The sequence below is a fragment of the Molothrus ater genome, chromosome 9, assembly GCF_012460135.2.
Source record: "Molothrus ater isolate BHLD 08-10-18 breed brown headed cowbird chromosome 9, BPBGC_Mater_1.1, whole genome shotgun sequence".
NCBI classification, from domain to species: domain Eukaryota; kingdom Metazoa; phylum Chordata; class Aves; order Passeriformes; family Icteridae; genus Molothrus; species Molothrus ater.
The window spans coordinates 20,963,033-20,990,136 of NC_050486.2; the positions used below are offsets into that span (position 1 = coordinate 20,963,033).

Sequence of the window (27,104 nt, forward strand, 5' to 3'; positions counted from 1 at the left end):
GATAAAGTTCAGCTCCACGATGCCCCAGGTTCCCCCACCACAGCGAGCTCTGGCTCAGTTGCCACACTGTGGTGCCACAGGTAACAGCTCTGCAGAAACTCTTACCCAGAGGGGGAGCATGGAGGACTCATCCCTTCCCTAGCACCCATCATGCAGAGGTGCTTTATTTACTCTCCAAATGTCTACACTCAACATACAGTCAGCACAGGAGGAGGGACTTGAAGGCAGCTAACGAAGAGCTATAATCCTCCTTGTGCTATAAACTAGCCCTGCAGCAGCTCTCCAATGTTTCAGATCCTTCATACTCTGCTCTTCACATGGGATGGGTGCCCATGTGCCTCTGCCCAGACACCTGCAGGCAGGGAACACCCCTCTGCATCTGTGTCCTGCCTGCTCCAGAACCAGACTCTCACCTGTGCCTTTCCTACAGGCTCTACCCACAGCTAGGTCCTGGGGGAAGGCAAGAGGAGAAAAGCAGGAAAGTTTGCATCCCCGCATGCACTGCTCTACAGTGCCTGTATGTGCAGCAATCAGCTCCAATTAATCCCCCCTCAGCTTGGCCCGCCCGCTTCATTACCTCCCCTTGATGAGAACCATCAGTGGGGCCTGTAGGATTTTGCTAATTAGCCTCACTTCGTTTATCATTTCCATTTTCTCCCAGAGACGCTTGGCTTGCTGGGCGACAGCTTCATCTCCTGCTGAAACAATGCGGCCCCTTCTGTGCCTGTCTCACTTAGCGCTGTCACCGCAGCCATTATGAAATTGGGGTTTCATTTACACACTAATTAAACATTACAGCTTGTTCACAATTACAACATGGGGATGAGGAGGTAACTAATTACTTAAGAAATGAGCTAACATTTATCTCTGATTCTTCCCCCCCAGCCCACCGCCCTCCTCTCCAATCAAGATTAGAAATTGTTGTTGGATGGCGGCAGCCCAGCAGGCCCCTGCCCATCTCTGCATGTGCCTCGTCCCTTTTAGGGGGCTGTACTGAGACCCTGGCCTGGGGACAATCCATCAACCCCTAATTGCAGCTGGGATTATGGGGGGCTGTGACAGTGGTGTGTGGCACTGTGCCAAACGGGCTGCACAGGGACAAACTGCGATGCTAGGGATGAATCTGTCCCACCTAGATGTGCCCAGCAAGGAGGTGTCCCTGGGAGAGCCCAGGCCACAGTGGGGACAGGGACTCTGAGGCATTCCCTGGGCATCACCTTCCAGGCTCCTGCCCATTGGGTGAAGGCCTGGCTCTGCAAGAGGTTGGGGATGCCAACACACCCTCCATGTCTCTGCTGATGGGCAACTCATCCTGAAAAGACATTTTCTTCAGGGAGGAATTAACATTTAAAACTGAGAACCATTAGAGTAAATAAACCAGGCTGTCACTCAGATCAAAAGGCAATGTGAAGTGTGGGCTTGGGACAAAAAAGGCCCTGGGGAGCAGGCAAGGAGAGAAAGGGGCAGGCATCCCTTCGTCCACCCTTGAAGATGGGGTGGATGAGATGGGCAGGCCAGCACCTCGTGTTCAGCCCAGCAGGGCTGGGTGCTGTCACCAAGAGAGGAACAGCCTCCTTCCATGGGCAGCACAGGGCTGCCATGTGCTGCTGCTGCAGGCCAGCAGCCCCTTTGGTCCTCATCTCCCTGCAGTGCATGCAGGTGGGCAGAGGCTGTGTGCAGCGACCAGAGAGCTACACATGGGTTAGAGGACAGTGGAGATGGATGACAGTGACCAGGATCATCTTGAGATGGATGCATGGCTGCTTGCAAGGCAGCTAGCCTGATGATGGGAGACAGGCTGAAGAGGCCAGAGATGCTGCTGCAGTGCCTGAACACCGCTGCAGGCTCTGGCAAAAGGATCCACAGTATTCAAAACACAAGAGGCTCCCCCCACAAACAGCCCAAAGCACTGGAAATGCTTTCAGAAAAAAACATCTAGTTCAGCACCAGACAATTAAGGTTCTTTTGCAACTCTTAACCCATGATTTTGAGACAAAGAATTTGGTGCTGGCATAATTTGAACTGCTAATTGCTTTCCTGATCCGTAGTCAGTGAACTGAGCAGAAGTGGACACAGAAAATCACGTTCCCTGTCTGGGGGAAATTCAGAGCTGCTCTCCAGGGGGAAAGGGATGCGCTCTTCTTCCCTCTGAACAGCTTAAAATATAATGATCAGGAAACAGTTAAGCAAAAGGGGGGTGAACTGGTGGTTTAGAAAAAAGAAAACTCACACCACTTTATAATAATAGAAACAACTCATTCCCATAGTTTTTATCCTTCCTGTCTTTAGCCCACAAAAAAAAAAAAAAAAAAAAAAAAAAAAAAAAAAAAAAAGAAACCCTGAGCTAAACTACTGACACTGGCTGGGAGCTTAGAACTGCTGCATCAAACAGAGCCCTTGAATCTCCTGAACATAATTGTGCTGCCCTCTAACCTCAACCTTCAATCAGTGCAGTGTAACTATCTCATTTTAGCCTACAGGACACACCCCTCTGCTAACTAGCAGCCATATTCTTCTCATTAGGAGATTGCTCTGGATGGGAGCGTGGAGGCAAAGCTGGCGTCTCTCCTTTTCTCTCCCCTTCTGCCTCTCTCAGCTGTTATGTATGTACTTTCAGAGGGGGAGAGCATGAGCAGGGGGCTTTGTGGGTGCTGGAGATGACCCAGCTACCAAGCCCTAAGATTCTTGGGCATGCACACAGAGCCAAATCAGTGGCTCTTGCTGAAAACATACAGCACGGGAGAGGGGACCTGGCCCAGACACCCCCAGCACTCAGCAGCTGGCAGCTAAGGGCTGGAGTGGGCTTCCTGGTAAGGTGGTGCTGCTGTGCCCCTCCTTAGGGCAAAGGGCAGGGGGTCCTGCTGTCTGCAGGCTCACCCCATCCACAGAGCCCCTGGGGAAAGGCTCCTGTGGTAGCAGTGCCAGGGCACAGATCCCCTTCCCTCTGGGGCCTGGCTGAGAGGTGGCAGCAGGCAGGGAGATGCATGCCTTGGGAAGCCAAGGCAACCAGCAGCACCAGTGCCATGCCTGCTGCTGAGGTGGGCAGGAGACAAAGAGCAGTGCAGGGTTGGTGCACTGCAGGAGGGTCTGTGCAGAGGCAGCCCCTCTGGCTGCATGGATGCTACTCCTGCACATCACATGCCTGCAAGTAATTAACAATGAGGCTAATTATAGTGGGAAAAGTGACCCAGGACTACCAGGCACTCTCCATCACTGTGGGGTTTGGATCACATCTCTGGGTAGGGGTATTCCATGGTTAAAGATCAGCTCTGTGCCATGAAGGGATAGGAAGGACAGCTCTGCAGCCCACCCCGCGTGACAGCCCAGCCAGCTGATTCTGCTACATCCTTGGGCCATCAACCTGCCAAAAACTCATAGGAGCTCTTGAGCCCCTCCTTCATGCCATCTCTTCAGAGACCTCCAAGCACACAGGACAGACATGTCAGACTACATTACTGAACATGGAATCTTGGTCCCAGCAGCATGGACTAGTACACCCACCCTTAGCAGTGACCATGACCCTCCCCTCCGGCCTCCCCTCCAGGTCCTGTACACTCGCAGCCCAGTTCAGAGCCCAGGCTGGGAGAAGCTGCTTGGGCTCTTCTGTGTTAGAAGAATGCAGCTCCCACCCAAGCTGGAGCAGGATTGCTCATGACTCTCAGGAGCAGATGGAAACACTGTCATCGTGGGGCAGCCCACTGCGGGTCTCTCCTGCAGAATCAGGAACAAGCCAGAACTCGGGTGATTAACGGCACAGCTGGGATCATCCTGTGCAGTGGCAGCTTTGCCTTTGGGAAGAGTCTCAATCTATGGAGGATATGAGCAGATCACCTCTGATCCCACTGCAGACCCATGAAAAGAGCAGGGCCACGCTGGGAAAGGGCAACAGTTTGGCTGGTGCAGCTCTCCCCTCTGGCCAGTGCCCCTTTGCCCTGGGATTTCAAAATGTTAGCAACTTGGGAGTGAGGGAAAAACATAGTATTGGATAGACTTTTATGTGTCAATGCCCATCTTCCCCACCCAGCAGCATCTTCCTCATCCAGGCCTTGTCCCTAGATCCTCTGCTGAGCTATAGCAGCTATTAACACACTCTGAGTTCGTTATCTTAAACAGGCCGCTCAGGACATGGGGCCACGATCCTGAAACCAATTAATGTGATCCTTTGATATCAGGGGAGAATGAAGAGGGGACTGTCAGCACCACAGCGAGGCAGGAGTTACGGGTCAGAGCCTAACAGCACAGAGGTGCCCCTTAGCTCTTCACAAGAGGCGGGGGTGGAGGGCAGCTGCCAGACCTGGCTTCTGTCAGAGCTCTTCTCTGCATCCTCAACCCTGGCCTGGTGCCACTTCTCAGGCTCGGGGTAGAGCAAAGGAAAGAAGCATCATGGCACTTAATGAGGGTCCAGATGCCAAAAAAGCCACTGCTGCCCTGTGCCTGGGTCAGGGCTCCCAAGAGGAAGGCAGTGGTGTCTACCACATCTCAGCGCTCATCCTGGCACAGCAGCACATGGCATGGAGGAGGCTCCCCTCTGCCATGGTGGCAATGGCCACGGTGCTGGCAGTGCTCAGGCTTAAGGCTCCAGGCACCCTGGAGTGCCAGGGGCAGTATCATCCTGCAGCCCCCAAAACTTTCGTCTTTCTTTCTTTCTTTCTTTCCTTGCTTAGCTGTTTTTTAAAAGCAGAAGTTATCTTAGCCAAGTCTTTTGGGGGAGGTGGAAAGAGAGTAGGAAGTCAAAGAGAATCGTCTTGCTAGTCAAAGCCTTTAACAACTATTTTTAATATCAGGCAGAGGAGCAGGATTTTGAAATGAAACAGACAGTGCCTCTTTGATGGGCGAGCTATAGATCTTGAAACAAGGTCCATTCCCTCCTCCTTCACTAACTAACAGCCATATTTCTCTCATTAAAGACAATCTGGCTGTATTTTCAAACTTCTTAACAAGGCGATCACCGTAATTTGAGATTTCTATTATCCATGCTCCTATTACAACAGTCTTTTAAGCAGCCAGCTTTTTTTTTTTTTGCTTTCTTTCCCTGACTTTGTCTCTCCCCTCAAACTGCCATTAGTGATAATGACGTGCAGGAAACGAGCACCAAGAACCACCTTTTTTTCCCCCCTTCTTTTTGGTACTAGGTTGCGTGGGGGAGCAATAAGGAATAAAATAAAAACCAAAATGAAGTTTGGTTATCTCTTATCTGGAGTTTGGCTTTTAATCCACCCAGGAGTGCAAAGGAAGCCAACGCAGTACTTTATCTCCCCTGTGGATCATGAACCCCCCTCCCCAAAGACCCCCATCTCTCTCCTCTTCCCAAAGGTGCGTGGTCCTGGCCCCCTCCCTGCCCCATTAGTCCTTTACTGGGCTCTGCCAGATGGATGCAATTTGCATAATATCACCAGTGGAGGCTGGCAGATCAACTGGGGTCAGGCTCTGACATCTCCAGCACAGTCTATCTCCAAGTGCTAATTTGGACTGCATTGATCTCTCTTTCTGATTTCTTTGTCATTTACGTCTGCCACGGTTTGACAGGAGATACAGAGACAGACAAGAAGGGAAAAGAAGGAGGGGGAGAAGAAGAGGAGAGAAACAAAGATTGTAGTTACAGATGTCTTTAAGCGAAAAAACAGATTAATCCAAGGACTCCTCTGAGGGTCGCAGCTTTGAAATATCCTAATTATCCTATTCATATGAATTCCTGTACAGACTTCGAGGGGGGTCTTATCAGGGAACTCAGGGGAATGAAAACTTGTTAAATTGCAGTGGAGTCTCTCTGGCTGACTGCTACCCCCTGCCCTCCTGCACCTTGCAATCGGTTCTCATTAGGTGAAGCGGGGCAGCTCTAAACCTGGCATCCCTTGCTGACACAGCCTTCCCTCTGCACCTCTGCCATTGCTCTCCTTAAAGGCAGATCCTTACTAAAACTTGGGCAGGAGTCTCTCTTCCTCACAATGGCAGACCACAGTGCTCACCAGCCCTGTACATTCTAGGGAGGACAGAGAGGGGACAATGTAGATGCTCAAACTCTGGAGACAAGGACTAACCTGAGAGGGACAGCAGCATGCCTGTGACCCTCCTGGGATGCAGTCATGTAAAGGCAAATTTGGGGACACTGCTGTTGCAGGACAGTAGGACATTAAAAGACACCCTCCACCAAAGTCCAGGGTGGAGCAAGGCAGGCAATCTGTGCCCTTAACTGAGATGTTTATGTTCATTAACAGGAAACTCTTCCTCTCCTCACAGGTAAGGGAAGACACGCCACCATTTAGCCTCGTCTGGGACATATTGCAGAGACACCAAGGCACCAAAAGAATCTACAGGAAATCAAAATGTCACTCGGTGTTTTACATTGCTACTTTCTACAGAAAAAGCTCTGTAGAAAGTTAATGATCTTCCAGGGCTTCTCACCTAACACATCTCACTGTGTCAGAGGGTGCATCACGGTGCTTGGGAAGTGCTGTCTGTTACAGGGGCAGAAGAACAAATGCCAGCAAAGTTGTTCTACCTGCCCAGCACAATATTGGACAGGGCTTGGGCAGTGCAAGGGTTGTTCCAGTAGTGTGTGAGGGGAATATTTTGCAAGGCTCAGCCACAGACAACTAAAAAGACTGGACAAACAGCCAGGAGTGTGATGGGTACAAGGCAGTGTAAGGGTCATTACAGCACAGATCAGTTCAGGTTTGCACACTCCTGGTTTTGGGACTGGCTGATTACTAAAACAGAGCAGACATAATACAAATAATACAAACCATCAGCCTCTCCCAGTGCTCCCACTACAAACGTTGAGAGTGATATGAAACTATATTTGAAAGGTTTCTCATCTATCACTGGGGACAGAAATTGGGCCAGGTGTTGGGCTGAGAATCACAACTGGCATGGGTGGAAGGGAGGAAGGGAAGGACAGCAAATCTTGCCAAGGGAGACAGTCCCCACCACTACTCCTAAAACCAGAAGCCAGAGGAAAGAGTAGAGCCGCTGCTGTGCCAAAGGGCAGCTCCAAGATGACAGCAATACCGTCCTGCTGGGGATCAGCCAGATCTGAGGCTTGAGACAGACTTGCCCCGGTTTGCAGCTGGGCCTCGCAGGCACTGCAGCACAGCAAACAATCCAGAAATCCCTCTTAAATCTTCAGTCTAACCCTGGTGCTGCAAACAACTGCTTCCAGCCACAAGAGAGGGACTTGAGTATACCTTCCACACATCTCCAGGGAGCAGGCACTGCCACTGCCTGCCTGGGGGCTGGGAGAAGCACATGGAAGCACCCTGACTTTTCTCAGGCAGTTGAAGTCCCTGCAGCCATCACACTTCCTCCAAAGGCTGCTCTCTGGGGACCTCGAGCCCTCAGCCAAGGACAAGGTGTGACAAACCCATCACACTCCTGTCACAAAGTCAGGGGTCAGATGGGCACATGACCAACTTTTGGCAGGGTAGGATGGAGGGGTGAGTGCAGTCAACACAAACACTCAATCATCCTTCCTTTCTTTCTTCTGTGCCTCCTTTGTTAACTGCAGGAAACAGCTGAAAGACCTTGAGTTTCCCATTGTAGCATGTATGGGAACAGAGCTGCAGTGATCAGAACATACCCCCTGCTGCTCCAGGGGAAAAAGGGAGAGCAGAATCCTCTCTAAAAAGGGTTTACGATTAGAAGAGTGTTCTGTCACTCTGGTGCGCAGTAATCCACTGCGCCACCAAGTCCCTTCACAGAGATGTCGAAAACTTAAATGACTGAAAGCAAAAGAGCCCCGGCTCAGGTTCCCAGGCAGCCAGACATCCTAATTATCTTTAGATCCACTCCCACATGGAGGGGAGAGAGCACACAAGAGTAAAAAAAAAAAAAAATAAAAAAAAGGAGAAAGAAAAGAAAAAGAAAAAGGAAAAAAAAAAAGACTGTCACATTGCTTTTTTCTTTTTTTAAAAGCTTGTCTCTGCTCACTGCTTTTCCAGCTGTGACACCTCTCACGGTAGTTAATTAGAATCATGTCACCGCGTTAATGTGCTCTGACTGGACTCTGACAGTTGCTCGTCCTCTAACCGGCTGCCCTGGCCAGCCCTCCCTCCCCGCCACTCCTCAGGGATGTGGGGCCCGGTGCTTGCAGCAGGACCCCTCACCCCTCAGCCACGCTGTCCCTGTGCCCATGGCCCCACGAGTGGCTGTGCAGGGCCCTGCACCCTGCCTGGTGCCGGGACACGCCGCCTGGCTGTGACACCAGGCACGCAGACGCTCCACCTGTTCTGGATCTGCCTGACCTTTATGAGCGCTAATTTAAAATGACACTGCTCATTTGGTGACATTTCTGTTGATTTTTACTTAAGTCTCTTTTAATTATTTAATTCAGAGTCCTTCCCCTTCTGCCTTGAGCAGGGGCCACTGTGTGCAGGGCAGTGCCCCATTCCACAGGAGTGAGCCCCGTTCTCAGCTCTCCCTCTCAGGATCCCTCAGCAGAAGGATGGTGCTGTGCAAGCGTCACCTCTGCTGAGAAGTGAAAAGCTCAAAAAGAATGCGGTATGCCTGCTCTGGGGGAGCACAAGGTTCTCTGGGGCTTGTCCCACACCCTGGGATGGACCAGGATGGTGGGACTGGCTCTGCCACGTGGGGTGGGACGAAAAGTAGTGAAAAACATGAACGGAAGTTTCACAAAATGCTGTCCACCGCCTTGTTCTCCCTGCTGTGTTGCAGGGGAGGCAGGTGGGTACCAAGGATGACAGAGTATCCCACAGATGCTGGGAGAGGCAGGAAAGACAGGAAAGGAAAACAGGAAAGAGTGAGAGCAGGTGGAAATATGGCCAGCAAGCTGCCAGGACCACACACCTCCAGCACCTTGCAGGGTGAGGCACAGCCTCATCCGCCCCCGCCAAGCTCCAGGGGGAGAGCTGGCACTGACAGCCCCAGGCCCCATTAGGGCGGGTGGCCTGTCACCTGCCATTGCGCTTGGTGAGCACAGCCCTCGCCGCCCTCTCCTGCGGCATCGGCGTGGGGAGCAGTCCAGCACAGCGAGACAGAGCTGCAGAGAGAGGGATGGCTGCACCGGGCACCCTGGCAGGCGCTGCCCCGGCTCCCCGCGGCGGTGGCAGCTCGAGGTAGTTAATTAGAATTGTGTCACTAAGTAAATGCGCTCTGACTGGACTCTGACAGACGCTCACCTATGACATTGGGGGCCAGGAGACAATCCACATCAAACTACTGCAGTGTGACCCTTTTAACACAAAGAGTAAACTCACTGCGCATCGAGTTGAAGCTCATTAAAACTGTCTACTCTGCGAGCATCCCATTAACCTCACTGTTAAAAACACGCAATTCCTCTTCTTCTTTCCGAGGCCTAATTAATGCTCTGGATCAGGAACAATATCACACCCTAACCTTCCGAGATTTCCAATCAGTAAATGAAAAGAGAGAGATGGAGCCAGGGAGGCACAGTGCCTTGCTGGGTCGCTCACTGCATGGGCTGCTGACCTGCCCAGGCAGGTGGGGCTGCTCTGTTTGGCACGGGCAGAGATCCCCCACAGAGGGAGCATGGCACCGCCCCGGCAAGGGAACTGTGGAACAGGGAAGATGGTGAAGCCATCTGTGCAGAGGCTCAGGGCTCACAGGGTTATGACAGCCGCTGTAAAACAGTGAGGGCACCATGTCAAGATGGGTGCTATTATGGGACCAGGTCTCCTGGTCACCTGGGATGGTACTAGGAGGGTTCACTAGCAAGAGGCACAGCAGCCTAGTTACTGTCTTTCCCCTAAAAAGAAAAATAAAAACCAAACAAACCCCAAACCAGACATTTACATCTAAATCTAAAATCACAATAATGTATGTGCTAAATCCTAAATTTAAAGATTCAATTACATTCAATTAGATTCAAAAAAGATCAGTAGCAAGGAGTAATGTCATGTTTTCAAGACAGTCAATGCACTCGAGAGGGAAGCAGAGCTGACAAATGAGAATAAAACTTTCCCAGTAGGAGCTGCTACTTTTGCAGTTTTGGAAATTTTTTGCTGGTTTTGGTGTATTTTCAGTTGAAGAACTGGCTAGTTCAGAGCTGAGAAACAACAAAGGATTGAAAATAAAAAAGGTTTGTCTCTTATCTTTCCATAATAAGCGAAGACAAACAAACCAACCAACTAAGGTGAGAGAGGATGAGATGCACTCATTCTAACACCTTGAAAGGCTGGTTTCCAGAAACACTCTTCCAGCCCACTGGTTTCATGTACCAGGGGTTTTTTTTACCTAAAAAGTATTCTGAAATTTATGTTTCCTTCTGTAGTGAATATTTGCAAGGGAAAGAGGATTTTCCTAATAAAATCAATTCTAACTACCGCTGAGGTACTTTAGCATGGCATTACAGTTTCATCTAAAAGAGCAATCATGAGTAATAATTTAATCACCAGCTCTTCAAGAACAAACAGTAATTCACCGTTTTTCTAATGTAAAAAATATTTAAAAACTAAGACCGAAGGCATATTATGTTACATAATCAATCAAAATAAATGTAGCAAAAATAGACTATTGGATGAGTAAAAGAATAACCAGATTTAACAACTGGGCAGTAGTAAAGAAAGCTGCACTTGGTTTGATAGGTGCTGTTCAGTAAAATTTGACCTTTTTTTCAGGGAAACACATTTAAAAAAAAACAAAACCAGAAGAAAATCAATTTCTGAATGTAGGTGATCTGCGGTCTGATTTAAATCACAACTAAAACCCGAGATTTTAATCCTTCTGATTTGTATGAGTGTCTGACTCCCAGCAGAGAGACCCTAACACAGGTACCCAGCTCCACTGGTGTGGAGCCTGTGAATGCTGGTCTTTGCCTGCCAAGACTCCCAGTAAAAGCTGCAGCTTGTTTTTGGCAAGCACTGCCTCAAACACATGTGTTAAGAATGGCAATGTCCCCATATATGTAAGACTGAGTAACTTGGCAAAACTCAACTTCATTTTGCTGAGGGCCAAGAAAACAGCAGACAAAGAGAAGTTCCTCTCCCCAAGATTCTACAGCCCACTCTGGAGCTGACACATAGCTAACCTGTGTTAGAGAAGAGATGGAAATTGCATTAAAATATCCTCTCTAGTCTCCAGGGACACATTCAGCCCAGAAGGAATCCTTAGAACTGAAACATCAACCTGGGAAAGGGCATGAAAGAATAGGCTTTATACCCCTTTTACTCCTTTCTGATCTCCCAAGGAATTCCTGCATCCTCACCCTCTGGAGCAGGACTTTTCCATCTCCTTATCCTGAAATCTTTAAATTTCCCCCCTTCCTTTGCCTTTTCCCTCTCAAGAACACAATGGCACGACACCTGCACCCACCCCACCCCAAGGCAGCTGTATTTGAAGTGCATGCAGATACATTTTGGTGTATTTGGGAACACAAATCACTCTTCTAGCCCCTCAATAAGCTTTGCAGCTCACTTGCTCAGGAACAGAAACCAGACAAAAGCTAGAACATGAGCTCTGTGCAGCAGCTTGCTCTATGTGCAGCTGTGTGTTTCAGGGAATGGAGGGAGACTCCAGCATGAGCCCATCCTGCCTGCATCCACTGGATGCTAAAGGTGGTTCCCATCCAGAATGTGGCCTTGGCCCTGCAGGGTGTCAAGCACCCTGAACTCTGCAGATATTGAACTCGATGAAGGAAAGAAGATGAAGCATAGAGCAGGACTGGTCCCAGAGCATGTCAAGTGCAGGGATTTGCAACAGATACCTGCTAAGACAGTGAAACAGAGAGTGATTTGGAAACAAAGCAATACAGAATCCATCAGGCAAGATGGCAAAATTCCTTGCAAATTGTTTGCAAAAACAAGTGGCTATCCACTGCAATTTTTCTGTCAGATTTGAAGGGAAACATCCGTGTTGTGCATTCCTGCGTAAGCGAATGAGCGTGCTGAGGCTCCCCAGACTGCCAGGAAAGGAGCTGCACAGACACTCTTACACTTCATTCTACCTGTGAAACTGCTGAGACTGGCTATCAAATCTCCTTGCTGCTCCCTTCTCAGTCCTCTTTGGTTTGCAGATTTTTGGCCATCAGTGACCCACAAGGGCCATGAAAATCAGAGGCTGATCCCCCCCTTAGATGACCCAGGAAGCCTCCTCTCAGCTCCCTAACATTCCCTAAACACTGCTGCACTCCAGGGCTGAGCAGAAAGAGAAGGGAGGCTCTAGATGGCATGGGACCATCCCCAGATCCACAGCCAGCTCCTTGCTTCACTGTGGACAGTGAGAGGCTGGCAGTCCTTTATTCAGCTGAGAAGTAGGGCTGTGTTGGGATCAAGGCTCCTTACAGGCAGAGAGAGAAAGGAAGGGCAGCCCTGAGCAGGGAAAGGGATGGATGGCACCTCCCAACCCTGATGCATGGGCAGTCAAAAGCATGAAGAAGAGAGAGGTAAGGGAAAGGCAGGTTCACTTGGATGGAGAGCTGCAAGAAGGGAGCTTGGGTGCTGGGCCTCACTGGCTCATGCTGTACTGGCAGAACTCCTCCACAGAGGGAGTTTGGCAAAACTCTCCTAAAGGACTGGAATGAGGAGGGACATGAACAGCAAATCCCAGAACTCTGTCAGGCACAGGATTCACACCTGTGCAAGACAACAGTACTGAGATAAAGGGGAGAAACCAACAGCAGACAGATGATACTACAGAGAATGGGGACACTTTGTTGGAGTAAGGGATGGCAGCAACAAGAGAACTCATCACACACATAAAATGAGGAATGATGAGGCAGAAACCAACTCTGCATCTACTTGAAAAACCCAGAAAAAGCCCAAGTCCCCGGAGCAGGACATGCACACACAACTCCTGCAATTCCTGCTCCCTCCTCATGAGCCTCCCAACATGGCACACAATCCAGGCAAATCTGCTCCCAGGCAGGGAAGCAAATTTTAATGCTACCTCTGTCAATAATGCAACCAGATCCATAGTTCAAAAGGACCCTGCTAATTAAAAGCTGGTGAGCTTTAAATAATTCATCTCCTTAACTTGGATTGATTGGAGAGTTTAATGGTTAGAGTCTTGAAACAATATTAAACAGCCTCTTTAAGGCCTAGGTAGCCAGTGACTTTTCCAAGTAAATCTTACCTCCTTGCAAACTTTAATGCTCAAAAGTCACTGTGGATGAAGGGCTGGGAGGCAGAGAAAATACCTGACCACTGGTCTCCAAGAGGTGATCTACTGCTCCACAGAGAAACAAGACAGACAAGAGTGATGCAGCCCTGAGTCACAGCCCTGTCTATAGCCCAGTAAATCTGAGCTCCTGCCTGTACCACAGCCTGCTGCTGTACCAGCTCTGCATCCCCAGTGTTAAGCAGCAGGCAGATATATGGCCTCAGTGTCCTGGGCCAGGTCTCCCTCATATCACTTTGGTGCAGAGGAGTTGGGGGATACATGGAACTCTGCCACTGTTTATCTTAGAGCACAGTTGATCACTTTATCTTGGAGCACACTGCAGGACCACAAAGCTCATCAGATGTGTTAACAAACAGGATGATGATTCAGTTCTTCAGCTGGGATCATGCATCTTAACTCTGCAGTGTGTTTCCAGCCACTTCCCAAGCCAGGCAGCACAGCCTCCTTTCCAAGGACTGCAGCATCCAGAGCAACTGGAGGACTGGTCCAACAGGGAGAGCATCCCACCCAGCCTGGGGACTCTTGTGCTGTGCTCCAGGCACCTAGTGCTGACCACATCCAACCCTAACCCAAGCACTGCTAGAGCAGTCTAGGAGAGAAGCAGCTCCCCAGCCAGAGGGACAGGCAGGTATGTCTGGCACACCAGCATGTGCAAGGGACAGAGAAGTCATCCATGTGCCCTTTCTGCCCTGACACATCTTCGTCCCTTCCACCAGCTGGGGACTCTTCAGCCCTTTGGCTTGTTCTCAGCACCCCAGACTAGACAATGTCTTAGAGCTGAGGCACATCCCACATACTCGGAGCAGCAGCTGTGGAGATGGAAATGGCATGGGGCAGCATCACTCACCTATCCCGCTGTGAGGCCTCCCTATGTGCTGTAGGTTCAGTCCTTTGTTCATGTCTAAGAGCCCGTTCTTTGGCCAACTCCCCATGGCAAAGCTGTACGCCTGGAAGAGAGAAGCAGAGGGTCAGACATAGCCCATGTGCAGGCATGATCTGTACTTGCCCAGGTCTGACTGCTCCTGGGGCTGGAGTGGGTCTGTGTTCAGGGGCTGGTGTGTGTCTGTGCTCACCGTGTTCAGTGTGGACCCACACATCACCCTCGCAGCTGCTCTTCAGGAATTGCCCACAGAAAGTGCTCTCACCCTGTCCTGTCCCACCTGATTCTCTTTAGAGGTGTTCAGAGCCTCTGGTGGTGTCCTGTACACCTGAAAACCCTTGTGATGGAGGGAGTTGCATCACTCAAGCACCTTTGCCATGTTTTGGCGGGCAAGCCAAGGGCTATAAGCTTGTCCCTTATGTCCCTTAGTTGCACCAAAAACATCCACCCACTCCTGCCTTAACAGGGTCGCCAACAGGGGTCAGGGGGTTTGGAAAGGGGTGTTTATTCCTGGGCTGGCCTGGCCAGCAGGCCCCTTCTCTTCTGGCAAGAACAGCCATCCCAGCTCCCTCTCCTTTCCACCCCCAAGCCCCAGTTGCCTCCGTTCCCTCCATCACTGGGACAAATCCTACTGGGAGCCAGCACTGCTCACCCCACTGCACAGAGCCTGCAGCCTGGCCAGAGAGAGCCTGCTTCATACCCACGGCATCCCCTGGCAGGGCTTCCAGGAGGAGCCAAGCAGCTGAGAGCCCAAGCAGCACAAAAACCCACTGGACAAGGCAAACATAAAAGCAGCCAGGCCTCCATGTCACACGCACGGCTGTAATTACAGGCTGACAGCCACGTATCTTCTTCATCTCGAGGAATTAAGCTTGGAACGCATTGTGAGCAGTAAGAAGGGTGCGTGGGCTTAGCGTCGCTCATGCTGGTGCTATCTTTGCTGCCGTGAGGGCCATTGTCCCCAGATGAGATCAGGTCAATCCAGCAGCCCCTATCTCCCTCCTGCAGCGGGGGATCATCGCTAACCGCAGCCACAGTGTGGCAGGCATTGCCGACACCCTCCGCAGGCTGCAAATGCCAGGGAGATGCTCTCTGCAGCAGGAATGGGGATGAACTGGGTGACCAGAGCTGAGAGAGGTGTCTCCCACCAGCCACCTGCCTGCTGCTGGGACCTCCTGCCAGCCCCTCTTCCCTGCTACCTGCTGCTCTGTCTATAGCAGGCAGGTCTGGCCCCTGAGCAGCCCCTTCTGCTGGCAGCCCCCCGGGAGCCACAGGGCTTGGGGGAGTTAATTTATTAGTGGCCCATGTAGCCATTCATGCTGCTTTGTTACTCCTGCCTTAGCAAAACAGAGGGCTCCACAGATAATTAATAGACAGCATTGCTAATCCTGTTGGGAGATGATTAGCAATTAAAACTCCTAATTAAGTCTATGCATAATTCACTGAAATTACACTTTGTGTACACAACGGGGAGATTTCCTCGCCTTTGACAAACACGCTGTGGTATGTTCCCTGCTACGATCAGGATGCAGGCCAGCCAGCCACGGAGTGGGGGGAGCCAGAGGTTGGGGTGCAGGATGGGACCCTGCCACCCAGCTTCCGGGTGGCAGAAGTGGTTCCACTGCTGTTCCCTCTCCTGGGCACCATCCAACAAAGCAAACCCAGGCAGAGCATAGGAAGGCTCCCATGCTCAGCTCCAGAGGATTGACAGCAGTGGGGGCCATCTCTGGGGAAGTGGTATCCCAGGACAGGGAAGGACCAGGGGTGTCCCTGTGCAGGGAACTACCACATATCAGGCTGCCTTCCCAGCCCAGACATCCCTTGGACTCTGGCCAGAAGCAACTGAGGTAGCACAGAGGGATGGTGGCAGGATCCCGGGAAAGCCTTGGGGACAGCTTTGGAAAGCTCCTGGCAGCTGGGTGGTACTGGCAGGCTCAGCCTGCCTCCCCTGGCTCTGCAGCACAGCAGCAGCAGCAGCAGCAGGGAGCTGGCATCACGTGCCCCAGCCCCCGGATCAGCACCGGGCCCATCTCTGCATCGCCTTCTGCTTTTCCTGATCAAGGTCATTCGGTACAGCCGCAATACCTGAGCAAACTACCTAAGCAGCTGGGGTGGAAGTTGGCCTGACCACTGAAGGTCAAGTGTGCACTTATGCATATTCAAAGCTGCCTGCAGGATCGATCGGGTTTTAATTGTTTTTCCTGGGGTTTTGGAAGGAAGTGCCAGGGGCATTGATCAGTCCCAGACAAGGCTGCTCACACTCTGGGGCTGGCAGGGACCATCACTGCTGCAGGCACAGGGAAGTGCAAGCAGCAATGATGAAGGGATGAAGGCAGGGGAGAGGTCAGCCACCGCTGGCCGAGAGGAGGAGCCACTGCTGGGCTGTGCTGGAAAATAAAGTTTTTTAATTAAAAGTGGCAATTCTGAGCCGCCTGCTGGCAGCAGCCACACAATCAAGAGCAAGGAGCTTTGCTGTTTAATATTTAAAGACAACGTTTAATCTTTAAACAGGAAAGTTCTTCTTCTGACTGTTAAAGCGAGGCAGAAAGTGTTGGTGGCTCCCCAACACCAGGGTACCCAGTCTGCAGGGGTGGCTGTGGCCACGGGCTCACTGGAGCTGCTGGGACGCTGGTGTCACCCACTTTCCTGCCAGCTCTGTGACCACACAGCCACCAGCAATGGCAAAGATCCCCGTCCCTTCAGTGCTATTCCTGTGGCGAATTGTGAGAAAGTTTGAGATGCCCCTGGTTCGCTTGCAAGCCAAAGGATTTTTTAAAAAGCCATGAAACCCTTTCTGTGAGGAAATTGCACTACTTTGTACCTCCCTCTGGTTCAGTCTTAGTGTTGCAGAGACTGGGTTGCTCCCTTTTAGGTCAGACACTGAAGCAGGGCCAAGACCCTGTGTTTTTTTATTTTTATCTGCATTTTAATTGATAAAAATGCAGGCATCTTTTGAAAAAGCTATTTTTAAACGGTTCTGACCAAAATCCCAATTTAGAGAGAAACACAGTGTTTCTGATCTGCTTAAAAACACTTGAACAATGTTTACAGAATAATTTTCAAGCAGCCTGAGTACAATTATTTTCATTCATACTGTCTCCTAGAAAGGTTTTCCTTTTTTCCTGATTTTGTTTGTAATCCTATGAAGGCTACATTTACCTCCCTGCCAGTGCTGCTCTGAAGTCAGATGATTATTAATTATATTTATTTACTTATGCAATCCCATAGGCATACACAGCAGTTCACAGAAAAATACCACCCTGGGTCCCTGATGGAGGGATCTCGAATCAAAGGTAAGCAGATATTCCTGTGATAAATGTGAGCTAATAGCAGCAGGAGATTAGGAACATACTGTGTTTCCATGCATAGAGCAAGCACCACGGATAATCCACACCTTGTTAAACAAGTGCTGGTGTGGGGAGGTAGGTCATTAGGTAACCTGCAGCCCACAAATCCTGCACAAAATCCAAAATCCAGAAGTGGGGATACAACATGGGGCATGGAAATGAGGCACACACAGAATCACAGCATCTGAGGCTGGCTTTATAACAGAGCAAAAAAAAGGTCTGAAACCAACCTCCAGTTGTACCAGGTCACAAACCTTCCCAGTAGCTATGACACATCTGCCTCAGATGGCAAAGAGGCTGAAACAAGAGCTCTGTCTCCTATTTCTGACAGCACTGGGGTACAAAGATGGTCCCCTGCGCTGGGACAGAGGGCATGCCAGTGAGGCTGGGCAACCCCATGGTGGTGGCTGCTTGTGCAGTTTAGCACTGAGTTTGGCTCACCTGCCCTTGCTGCAATCCCAGTGCACATCAGCACCCATCCCCAGCAATGCAGGGGCCAGCAAGGCGACAGCACCAGCACAGGTGGCTCCTGATGTGCTGCTCTCTGGAGTTTGTTTAGGCTGCACACCATGGATTGTAAGCAGCACAGCTGCAGAGAAGATGTTCCAGGGGGTCAGAAAATTCCCAGAACTGGAACCTGTCAAGCTGATGTATTGATCTAAGTGGACTGAATAATGCTCCATCATTTATTTATGGGAAGTGCCCAGCACACTTCACAAAAACTGGTGTTCGGCAGTCAAATTAAGGCAAAATTAAACACCCCACAGCATATAAACAGGCACCTGTTCCAAAGTCAGAATAAGGGAGCCCCACAAATCTTCCCCACATGCAGAGGGAGGAACAGAGCTCATCCTCACAGAGCTGCTGGAGCTCTGCTAGGGCAAAGCGCTGATGTCTGCAGAGCCAGCCTTGTTCTTTCCACATGTGTCCAGGCTGTGACCTGCTGGCCAGCTCCTGGCCCCTCTGCCCTCCCCTACAGCTGCTGGCATTGCATCACCCTGAATGCTTTAGCTGAAGAGCAGGAGGGAAGAGGACCTTTGTGCTTTGCAATGACATGAGCATGTTCACAAACCATGGCTGCAAGAACTGCCAGGACTGGCACAGTGTCCTGCCCTGACCAGCTGGAAAACTCTGTCATTTTATGTTACGTGTCCTACCGAGAGGTTTTAAATGCTATGTTTCATCTGCTAATTGTAATTTTAATATTAATACAGACACTTTCAGGCAGGGAGAAAATATCTCCTTTCGGAAAAAATCCTCCCAGAAGCAAAGGGGCTTAAGCAGTATGAGAAGAAGCTGAAGGGTGGGTACTAAGGAATAAAAAAAGTGGTGGGTTTTGCTGAAAATCTCCATTAAGAATTTCAAAAAGACACATGAAATAGACATGGTTTTAAATACACAGAAAGAAGGTGTGAGATCTCCCAGCTGCCCTTAGCTTTGGCAAGCAGCAGGTACCAGCTGTGCTCCCCCAGGATCAGTCTGGGCACAGCTGCCTACTGATCGAAGGTGAACCCCCTGACATTTCTGCAATGGAGAAAATGTCTTTGGAACAGCAAAATCATCTTCCTCCTCCTGTCATGTCAACTGTGCACTGCATCTGCCCAAAATAAGCATTTCCCATCTAACTGCCCTTATTCTACTGCTGCCACAATGAGGTGTCAAGATTTTATATTACCGTGTATGGTGGGAAGAAAAAAGAGGTCATGTCTATGACTAAATGGGCTTTTAAACATGGTTTAAAATGTTTTTAGTGACTGTAAGGTTTTGGGGCTGGGACTGTCTTGCAGGACATCCCTGAACAGCACCCAGGACACTGGAGGTTCCAGAGTGTTCCCATTTTAATTGCATGCCAGTCCAGGAATGGGAGGTGGACATTTCTTACTGGGGTTTCTCGCCATGCAAATTTACCAGCATGATATGAGGCAAATGGAACACCACTGAGGAGCTGACCCCACCACCAAATCATTTAGTTGGAGGTTCCTGAACAGGGCTGAATGCAATTAAAGAAGAGTCAGGTAATGAATGAGCAGCTTGCCAAGCCAAGCTGACAACAGCAGAACTCCTCTGTCGCAGGGAAGGCACAGAGGAAAGCTTGCCTGGCAGGATGGAGGCACGGAGCCTGGGATGGCTCTGGCAGCGCCGGAGCCCGCTACCCTCGCTGGCTGTCAGCAGGCAGGAGCTAAGCCCAGGTGTAAGGTGTTCCTTTTAAGCAGTTTAGTCAGAAGTGTTGCCACATTCACAGCTTTTCAAGTATTTTTAAATCACTTACAAAAGCAGGATTAAATGATCAAGAATTCCATTTAATAGGACAAATAAAGAAATAACAATCTACTCCATCAGCCCTGTGAAAGGCAGGTTTGATTTAAGAAGAAAATAAATAAAAAAATAAGTATAAAAGAGGGAGACAAAAAAGGAAAGGGAGGTGGAAAAAAAGGATAATGTGTGTTTACTCAAGCAAAGAAAAAAATATTTAAGTGATGTAGGGGAGAAGATTGCGGTAACTAGTGAAGAATAACATCGTCTGCTTTGCTGTCAAATCACACAAGAATTTCAGTAATAGATTCTCATTCTGACACTCAATTCAATTCGAAGGTGATCCTGCTTTATCCCAACACATCAAATATTAAACACTCGTATTAGCCAGGGTGCCGTCGCCTTTCCCGGCTTAGACGCGGCAGGAAGCTTTTCCCCCTACTTTCTCTCACTCGCTATAATATTCTCAATGTTATCTAAACATGCCTTCATACACTGGGGTTCCTTATCAATCCCATTTGGGGAGGGAGGGGGGTGTACTTAAAATGGTATTAGTTTGGGGGGCTTTTATTATTATTATTTCCAAAGCTTTTCAATTTTGTGTGGAAAAAGCTTAGAAAAAAGAGGTGGAGGGAGGGGAGGCGACGAGAGACGGAGAGGGAGCGCGGGAGCGAGAGAAAGTATAAAAAAGGGAAAAGCAGCCAGCAGCTCTTGTTTGACTGATGCCTTTCAACAAGGGCAGTCTAGCTTGTCAAAGCCCAGGCTCGAGATGAATTGGCATATCTATTCAGCCTGCCTCTGGATGTCATGCAATACAGTTTCATATTCCCAGATAAGGCACGATAAGCAATTGCTGCCCTGACACCAACTCCATCCATCCCTGCCTTTCTGTCCACGCATATTAGAGATCCCTGCTGCACCACTAACAAGAGGCATTTAATTTTTACAAACACAGTGGTGAGAGGGGCCTCCAGACTGACCAGGTACAGCATCAACACCACTCATGTTTAATTAGTTCCTCTCAGTGCACTGAGAACACTCATGAGTGGTACAGGGTGCACAAAAACAACTTTTGCCAAATGTAGGACCTGTGAACCTAAGCCTTGAATTAAACATCTGTGCCAATCATTACTGGGCGGGGGTGACAAAAGCATTTTGTCCTTCGCCAAACATATCTGCAGTGCCTCTGCAGGACATGGTTTGGCTGGGGTTTGAACATGGGAGGATGCTGGGGAAGAAGTGAGCAGTGCCCTTTCCCAGGGAACATCACTCTCCAGAGCACAAACCCTCCGAGAGGTGTGGGGGGAAGGAGAGCAGCTGACACACTGAAAAAGAAGGACACCATGCATGAGGTCTGGCCCCACTTGAGTCAAAGTCAGGGAAAATTGGAAATTCCTGTCAGTGAGAGAATGAGATCTGGACAAAACCCTCTAAGGTGTTGAGCCTTTGCTTGGTACTCTGTCCTCTTCACACCAGGGCTTTCCACAGATCAGTGCCACACAGCCAGCTTCCCTTGTGTCCTGGATGCAGGGAGCCTTTGGCAAGCCCAGCTGGTGTCCACTTCAGTCCATTTACAAAGCTGCTTGTTAGAACAGAAACAACTTTATGCCTCACATCAAGGAGTAAATTAAACAAATAAAATCATGAATGGTCTGTTTTTTGAAAGGTGGGTGCTGGGCACACAGCAGCTCCCTGGCTCTGCCCACCTTTGGGAAATGCTTTACAGAGGGTAAGGTGCCCCCAGACTGTGGAAGGAGGACAGGTCCATTTTAAGGGAAGGCACCAAGACGTCAGAGAAGATGCAGAGGATGCAGCATAATTGTGTGTGCTTTCTCCTTACTAAAATAAGCAGCCCATGCCATCAGAGCTCTGTACATAGGAGCTCTGCAAAAGGGAAACTGAGGCACGCTGTGATCTCTTGCCTTGCCCATTCCCATTCAGACACATCTGAGCAGCCTCATCCTGCTTGTGTCCTGGCAATATCTCAACTCAGCCACAGCTGTACAAATTCACTGCTAAAACTCATCTGAACTTCAGGAGGGGCAGAAGGGACCCTGCAGCCACCAAGAGCCCCTCTCCAGGGTGTGTTTGGATGCTGTGGTCCCATCAGGCAGCAGGAAGGTATCCCTGCTGTTGTGCCCTGGCTTAGGCTGCAATAGAAACATGCTGGTGTGCCTGACTCCAGGGTGTCAAAGTGCCAAGCAGTTTAGGCTTCACATTTCCCTGTGTTTGAACAAGAGCAGTCTTTGCCTTGCTCCCAGGCTACGGATTATCCTGGATAAAATGTTCTCTAACACTGTGTGCTCTGCAGCTGGCGACACACTGGGTTAATGCCGTGGAGATCTGGGTCAGAGCCCTGGGTTTGGTCACAAGCAAAACAAAACTACAGGTCTGGGTTCCTGGAGGGCTGGGAAATAGAGCTGGGGTATGCCCAAGCCAGTGCTGGCCCAGGAGAGGGGACAAGCAGAGCCACAAACCACCAAGAAAGCAGCCCAAGGATGGGGACTGCTAGCATGACCAGAGGGTCTGGGAGACACACGCCCAGTGCCTTTCCCAGGCACTGAAGTGGCAGGGCTGACTTCTCATGGTGTCCCTGTGTTCCTGGTGGCACTGCAGGATGACAGACCCAAGCTGGGCTATTCTGATGTGTGCAATTGGCTCCCAGCACTAAGATACACAAGCAGCTCCTGATTAGTGCCTGAAAGGCAGAGACACATGACATGGCAGACAGCTTCCAGGGAGTACCTACACGTGGCTGATTTACCCTTCCAGCCCTGGAAGGACAGGCTCACGTCCTGCAGTGCTATCCCCTGACCACCCCAGCCCCTGTGGGGCCAATTCAAGCAGGAAAGCAGCACTAAGCCTTTCCCTACCGCAGCTTTGTGGCCAGCAGAGCGGGAAGCTGGCTATGATACCAAGGAAAACCCACAAGCACACTTCATGGATGATTCACCACAGGCACAGAAGCCTCTCCATACAGATAGGAATGGATTGGTCCAATTTTGCCTGCTCCTGGGGAAACTGGGGGTTCACAGGGAGGGAGAAGATGCCTCTAACTGTGCTGGAAAACAGGAAAATGTTGACAGTGCCCCATAATCATAACACAGACCCAGCATCAGCCCCTGTATACATGAAGACAGAAATGAGCATGATGGCCCCAGCAGATGCACCTCACTGCAGAACTGAGACGTCACGGCAGCTGCAAGGTGGATACATCTCACCCACCTTGGATTAACTGGAGATGAACAACCACCAAAGAGAGCTGCAGTTTTGCCATATTACAACAGGGTGGGTAGCAGTATCCATGCATTACTCTTCTCTTTCCAGGGTCAGACTGTGGCTGTGATGCTCAGACCTCCCCTTTAACCCCAAGCCTTTCCCAAGCAAACCTGGCACAGAGCTTGCTGTGAAAACCTTCAAGCCATCCAAGAGGGGGTATTTTCCCCCCTCAATTTCTATCTTTACAGACACACACGCTCGCCTCTCCCTCGCTCGCTGTTTAATTTCCGTGTGAGAGGGAAGCAGGTGCCCGTGCTCCCGTGAGCTCTCCCTTCTCTAGGTTTTTTTTCCCTTTTTGGATCCTGCCCCATTAGTTTAGTGCCCAGCCATCTGCAACGTCTCCTGTAATGCTGTCCCCCTTGTGTACCAGGGAGCTTTTCCATTAGCGCCTTTAATATTCTGACACCTTAGCACAGGCTGCTATTACATTCAAACACTGATCGCCCTGTGAAATTACATCGCAGGGCTTGCTAAAATGGAATTGTGTATAATCAGGCTCCTCCATGCACTGTCAGTCCCATCACAAATACAACGTAAAGCAGGCTTATGGATGGGCTTAGCAGCTGCTACAAGTGTATTTTTTTTAATAGATGAAGTATCCCTTATTTAAAGCATTTCCTTAAGAAAAAAAAACCAAAAAACAAACCAACAGTGAAAGACAAATCAACAGCTGCTGCATTATGTTAACCATACCACTGGTCTCTTAAAACATGTTATTTAATAAGGTAGCTATCTGTTTATCTATAACTATATCAAACAGAGAAGGAGGGTGAGATAAAGATAGTTAAACAGACAGCCAAGGAGATATCTGCCACTGGGAAATAATAGCTAAATAAAAACTACCATTATTTACTCCAGAGCGGGGAGGAGGGAGAACCAGCAATTTCCTCCCAGTGTTCCCAGCTTCTGGTTCATGGGGCAGCCTGTGCCAGCCTGCATGTACCCCAGCTCACCTTGCACCAGCCTGCTCCTCTCCCCACTACTGCAAAGATAAATCTGTGGGGAAAAAACCCAACTCAGGACCCACATACTGAGGGTGGAATGCAGGAAAGGTGAGAGAGTGCAGGAGAGCTGTTCTGCTGCCAGGAGCTGGCCTGGTGGGGCAGCCCCCCACTTCCAGACAGACTGGGACCAGCTCAAATTAAGGCAAAATTGGCCACAGGAGAGGGTCTGGGTGCATTTCTGCAGGAGAGACTAGCTTTTGTGTGGCCAGCACACAAGGGACCAACTGCCCAGCTTTTTTTTTTTTTTTTTTTAATTCTAGCTTAGGAAGTGATGGATTAGGACAAAGGTATTTCAGGGGGATGCAGGAACCGGCAGGGACACAGATGATGTGTCAGAGAAATGAGCTCTTGAGCTCCCCAGCTCAGAGTTCAAAACGCTGCCTCTTACCATGCCCTAAAGGTTATTCTGTCTGTCTGCTGTGAAATGCGACGGCACATCACCTGAAGGGAGATTTCCAGAGGCGCTGTGACCCTTCTGCTATCTCCTCCGAGAAGCCTCCGCAGGAATGATGAGATTGTAGCTCATTTCCACACACCTTGAAAGAGACGGGCTGGATCAAAGGTGCTGAAAGCAGAAGCAACACATCCTTGGCAGGGAGTGTGCTCTCGCTGTAACGGGCTGGGAAACTGCGTCCACCCCACTGAAAGACCAAAGACATTACCTTTGATCCTAAGCCAGGATGGAAAAGCCAAAATATTGGCTCGTTTCACTGTGTGGGAACAGTTCTGCTTGGGAACCACAAAGTAAAAGCAAGTGACAGAACTGTTGCCCTTTGGAAAGGAACAATCTATTCCTGTGCAAAACACTGCTTTGACTTTTTGACTCCAGTTTTCCCAGTGCAAAACAAAGCCATTTGTCCAGAGCAGACACACTGCTCCTTTGCACCACACACAGCATGTTTCAGCATATGGTGGTCTGGACATTTTTGGCAAGGATGCCTCTGGTGATGGTTCAGCTGCTGTGCACAAACATGCCAGATGGGGATGATGGGACCATAGAGGGCAGAGACCCACGGACAGGTAACCAAGAGAAGAGCACAGGGGAGATGATGTACAACTGCACATCCATTCACAGTGCAGGTGCCAGACAAGGCAGTTCAACTGTCTGGTTTCCACTATCATTGCCAAGGTTAGGTGCTTGCAAGGGGGCAGCAAGCGAGGGATGCTGGGTGACCAGCATGTTCCCATCTCAGTTCCAGGCCCTGGAGGATGGGAAAGAAATCAGAGTGATCCTTCAGGACCTTCTCACCACTTCTATCCTGCATGTCTTATCACACATCTCTCCCTCAGCTCACATCCTTCAATCCCTTCCATTATATTCACCAGGTCAGGTCTTCTTGGGACAGATACATGACCTTCTCTAAAACACCTCTGGCACAATGCAGAGAAACTGGTCCATAACAAACCAGAGGGGCATGGAGATACCTGCCCTGCTCCTTCTTACCTCCTCCTCCCAGACAGCAAACATGCAGGAGCAAAACCCAAGTTTTCATTGCAGAGAAACAATCTAACAGCTGTTCGAGTCTCTGAGTGCTGCTGCTGTGCAAGAATTGAAAAAAACAGTTTCTCTGCACTCCCACAAGATGCAAACTGCTCAAAGGAGAGGCAGCTGGAAGAATGAGAGAAAAGCAAGAAATACAATGCATGAGACATCAGGGAAAAGATCAATAAAGATTACTAGGGCAGCAGCCCATCCCCTGCCCACGTTGGAGGCTCTCATGGCTGCAGAAAAGGAACACCAAGGAAAGCTAACAAGGTGCTGCTGTGCCAGTGCCTAGGGATGATACCTGTCTAATCAAAGGTAGAGTTTACACTGGATCATCTAAGCATCAGCTCTTCCTCATGATTATTGACTCAGGTCAGGGTTAAGACTGAGGAGGTTAAAGCAGAGGTGCCTCTAAGAGCTGTGATGGATGCAAACACCAGGCAAGCAGCCCAGCTAGCAGAGCCTGCTGGGGCACCGATGGCAAAATTGAGGTGTCCCAATTTCAATGGAAGAACAAACAGAAGGAGATGGTCTGAGGGGCTGGGCAACACATCATGAGAGAATCAATTTGGAGAGAGGTTATGAAAGCAAAGAATAAAGGGACTTGCAAGGAGAACATGCCAAGGTCCTGAGAAGAGGTTATTAAAGGAGGCATGGGGGGATGAATCACAGAAGCTACAGCTGGGCAGGACGGGCTAACTGGACTGGAAAAGGGGCACCAGCAGCATGTTATAGTCCTGAGAAGGTGACAGAGAAGATCATGTCATAGTTGACAGAAATGAAGGGCTTTGGGTCCTCAAGAGCTCAGCTCATGTCTTCCAAGAGAGCTTAAGGCACCTCCACAGCTCTTTGGTGCCACCAGGCTTCACTGACCTCCAGCCAGCCTGGGCCCCTGCGAGGACACAGGGAGCCACCTGCAGCCAGCCAAGCAGGGTCCCCTTACTGGGCAAGCTGGAACACTCTCTGGTTGTGGCTTTTAACCATGTCTGCAATTCACCTGTAAGGTGCTGGGAAGGGCTGTGACAGCCAGACACATGGATGCCCCTGGGTCCTGCTCCCTGTGGAAGGCACCATCACTGCTTGCCATTGCTGAGGCCCGGATTCTGTAGCATGGCTGGCTCTTTGTGGCCAGTGAGCCTGGGAAGAGCTAGTAGGATTTGCCTTGCTGCCTGGTGGTGATACAAGACCTAAGGAGCACGTCCCAGGATCTCTGCCCAACATTACTGGGCATGTGTAGCAGAGGGATGGTCCCCATGCAGCCATGGCACAAGAACAGAGCTGTGGGGTCACGGAATGCTCATCCCACCCCCTCAGCATCCTCCAGCTGCCCTCTGAACCCATCCCTAAGCTACACGTGCTGTCTCAGCTCTGGCTGTGCTGGTGGAAAGATGAAAAGCAAGTAGGACCAAATGTCCCCAGAGAAGAGCTGGTCTGCAGCTGGCGGTTGCAGGGCTGAGATGTGATGAGTAGGTCCATGGGCTGTCCAGAAGGCAAATGGCCATGGCAGGCAGCCTGACCACTGCCAGTGTGCCAGCAAAGAGTAAGAAGTGGTGTGGAACAAGGTGTCCCAATTAGTTCACCACTAATCTAATTAGATCTCCATGGGGAGGACTAGAGCTGGAAAAATGACACAGCTGCCTCCTTGACCAGACACTCAACCTCTCCTGCCTGCAGCATTTTATTTTTCAGATTTTTAACCTGCAATACTGATTTTTGTCTGGCACAGCAGAACCTGCCCTGCCTTGGGTCCTATTGCTTCTCAC

General features: G+C 50.0%; 1 protein-coding gene across 3 annotated transcripts in view; it reads right to left on the reverse strand.

The window, feature by feature from the left end:
- Positions 1 to 27,104, reverse strand: part of ERI3 (ERI1 exoribonuclease family member 3) — a 130,037-nt gene that overhangs the window by 22,073 nt on the left and 80,860 nt on the right. For all 3 annotated transcript variants that reach the window (XM_036387760.2, XM_036387759.2, XM_036387758.2), the window contains exon 7: positions 13,940 to 14,039. In XM_036387760.2, the coding sequence (XP_036243653.1) occupies positions 13,940 to 14,039 (100 nt within the window). The remainder of the gene's footprint in view (positions 1 to 13,939; positions 14,040 to 27,104) is intronic.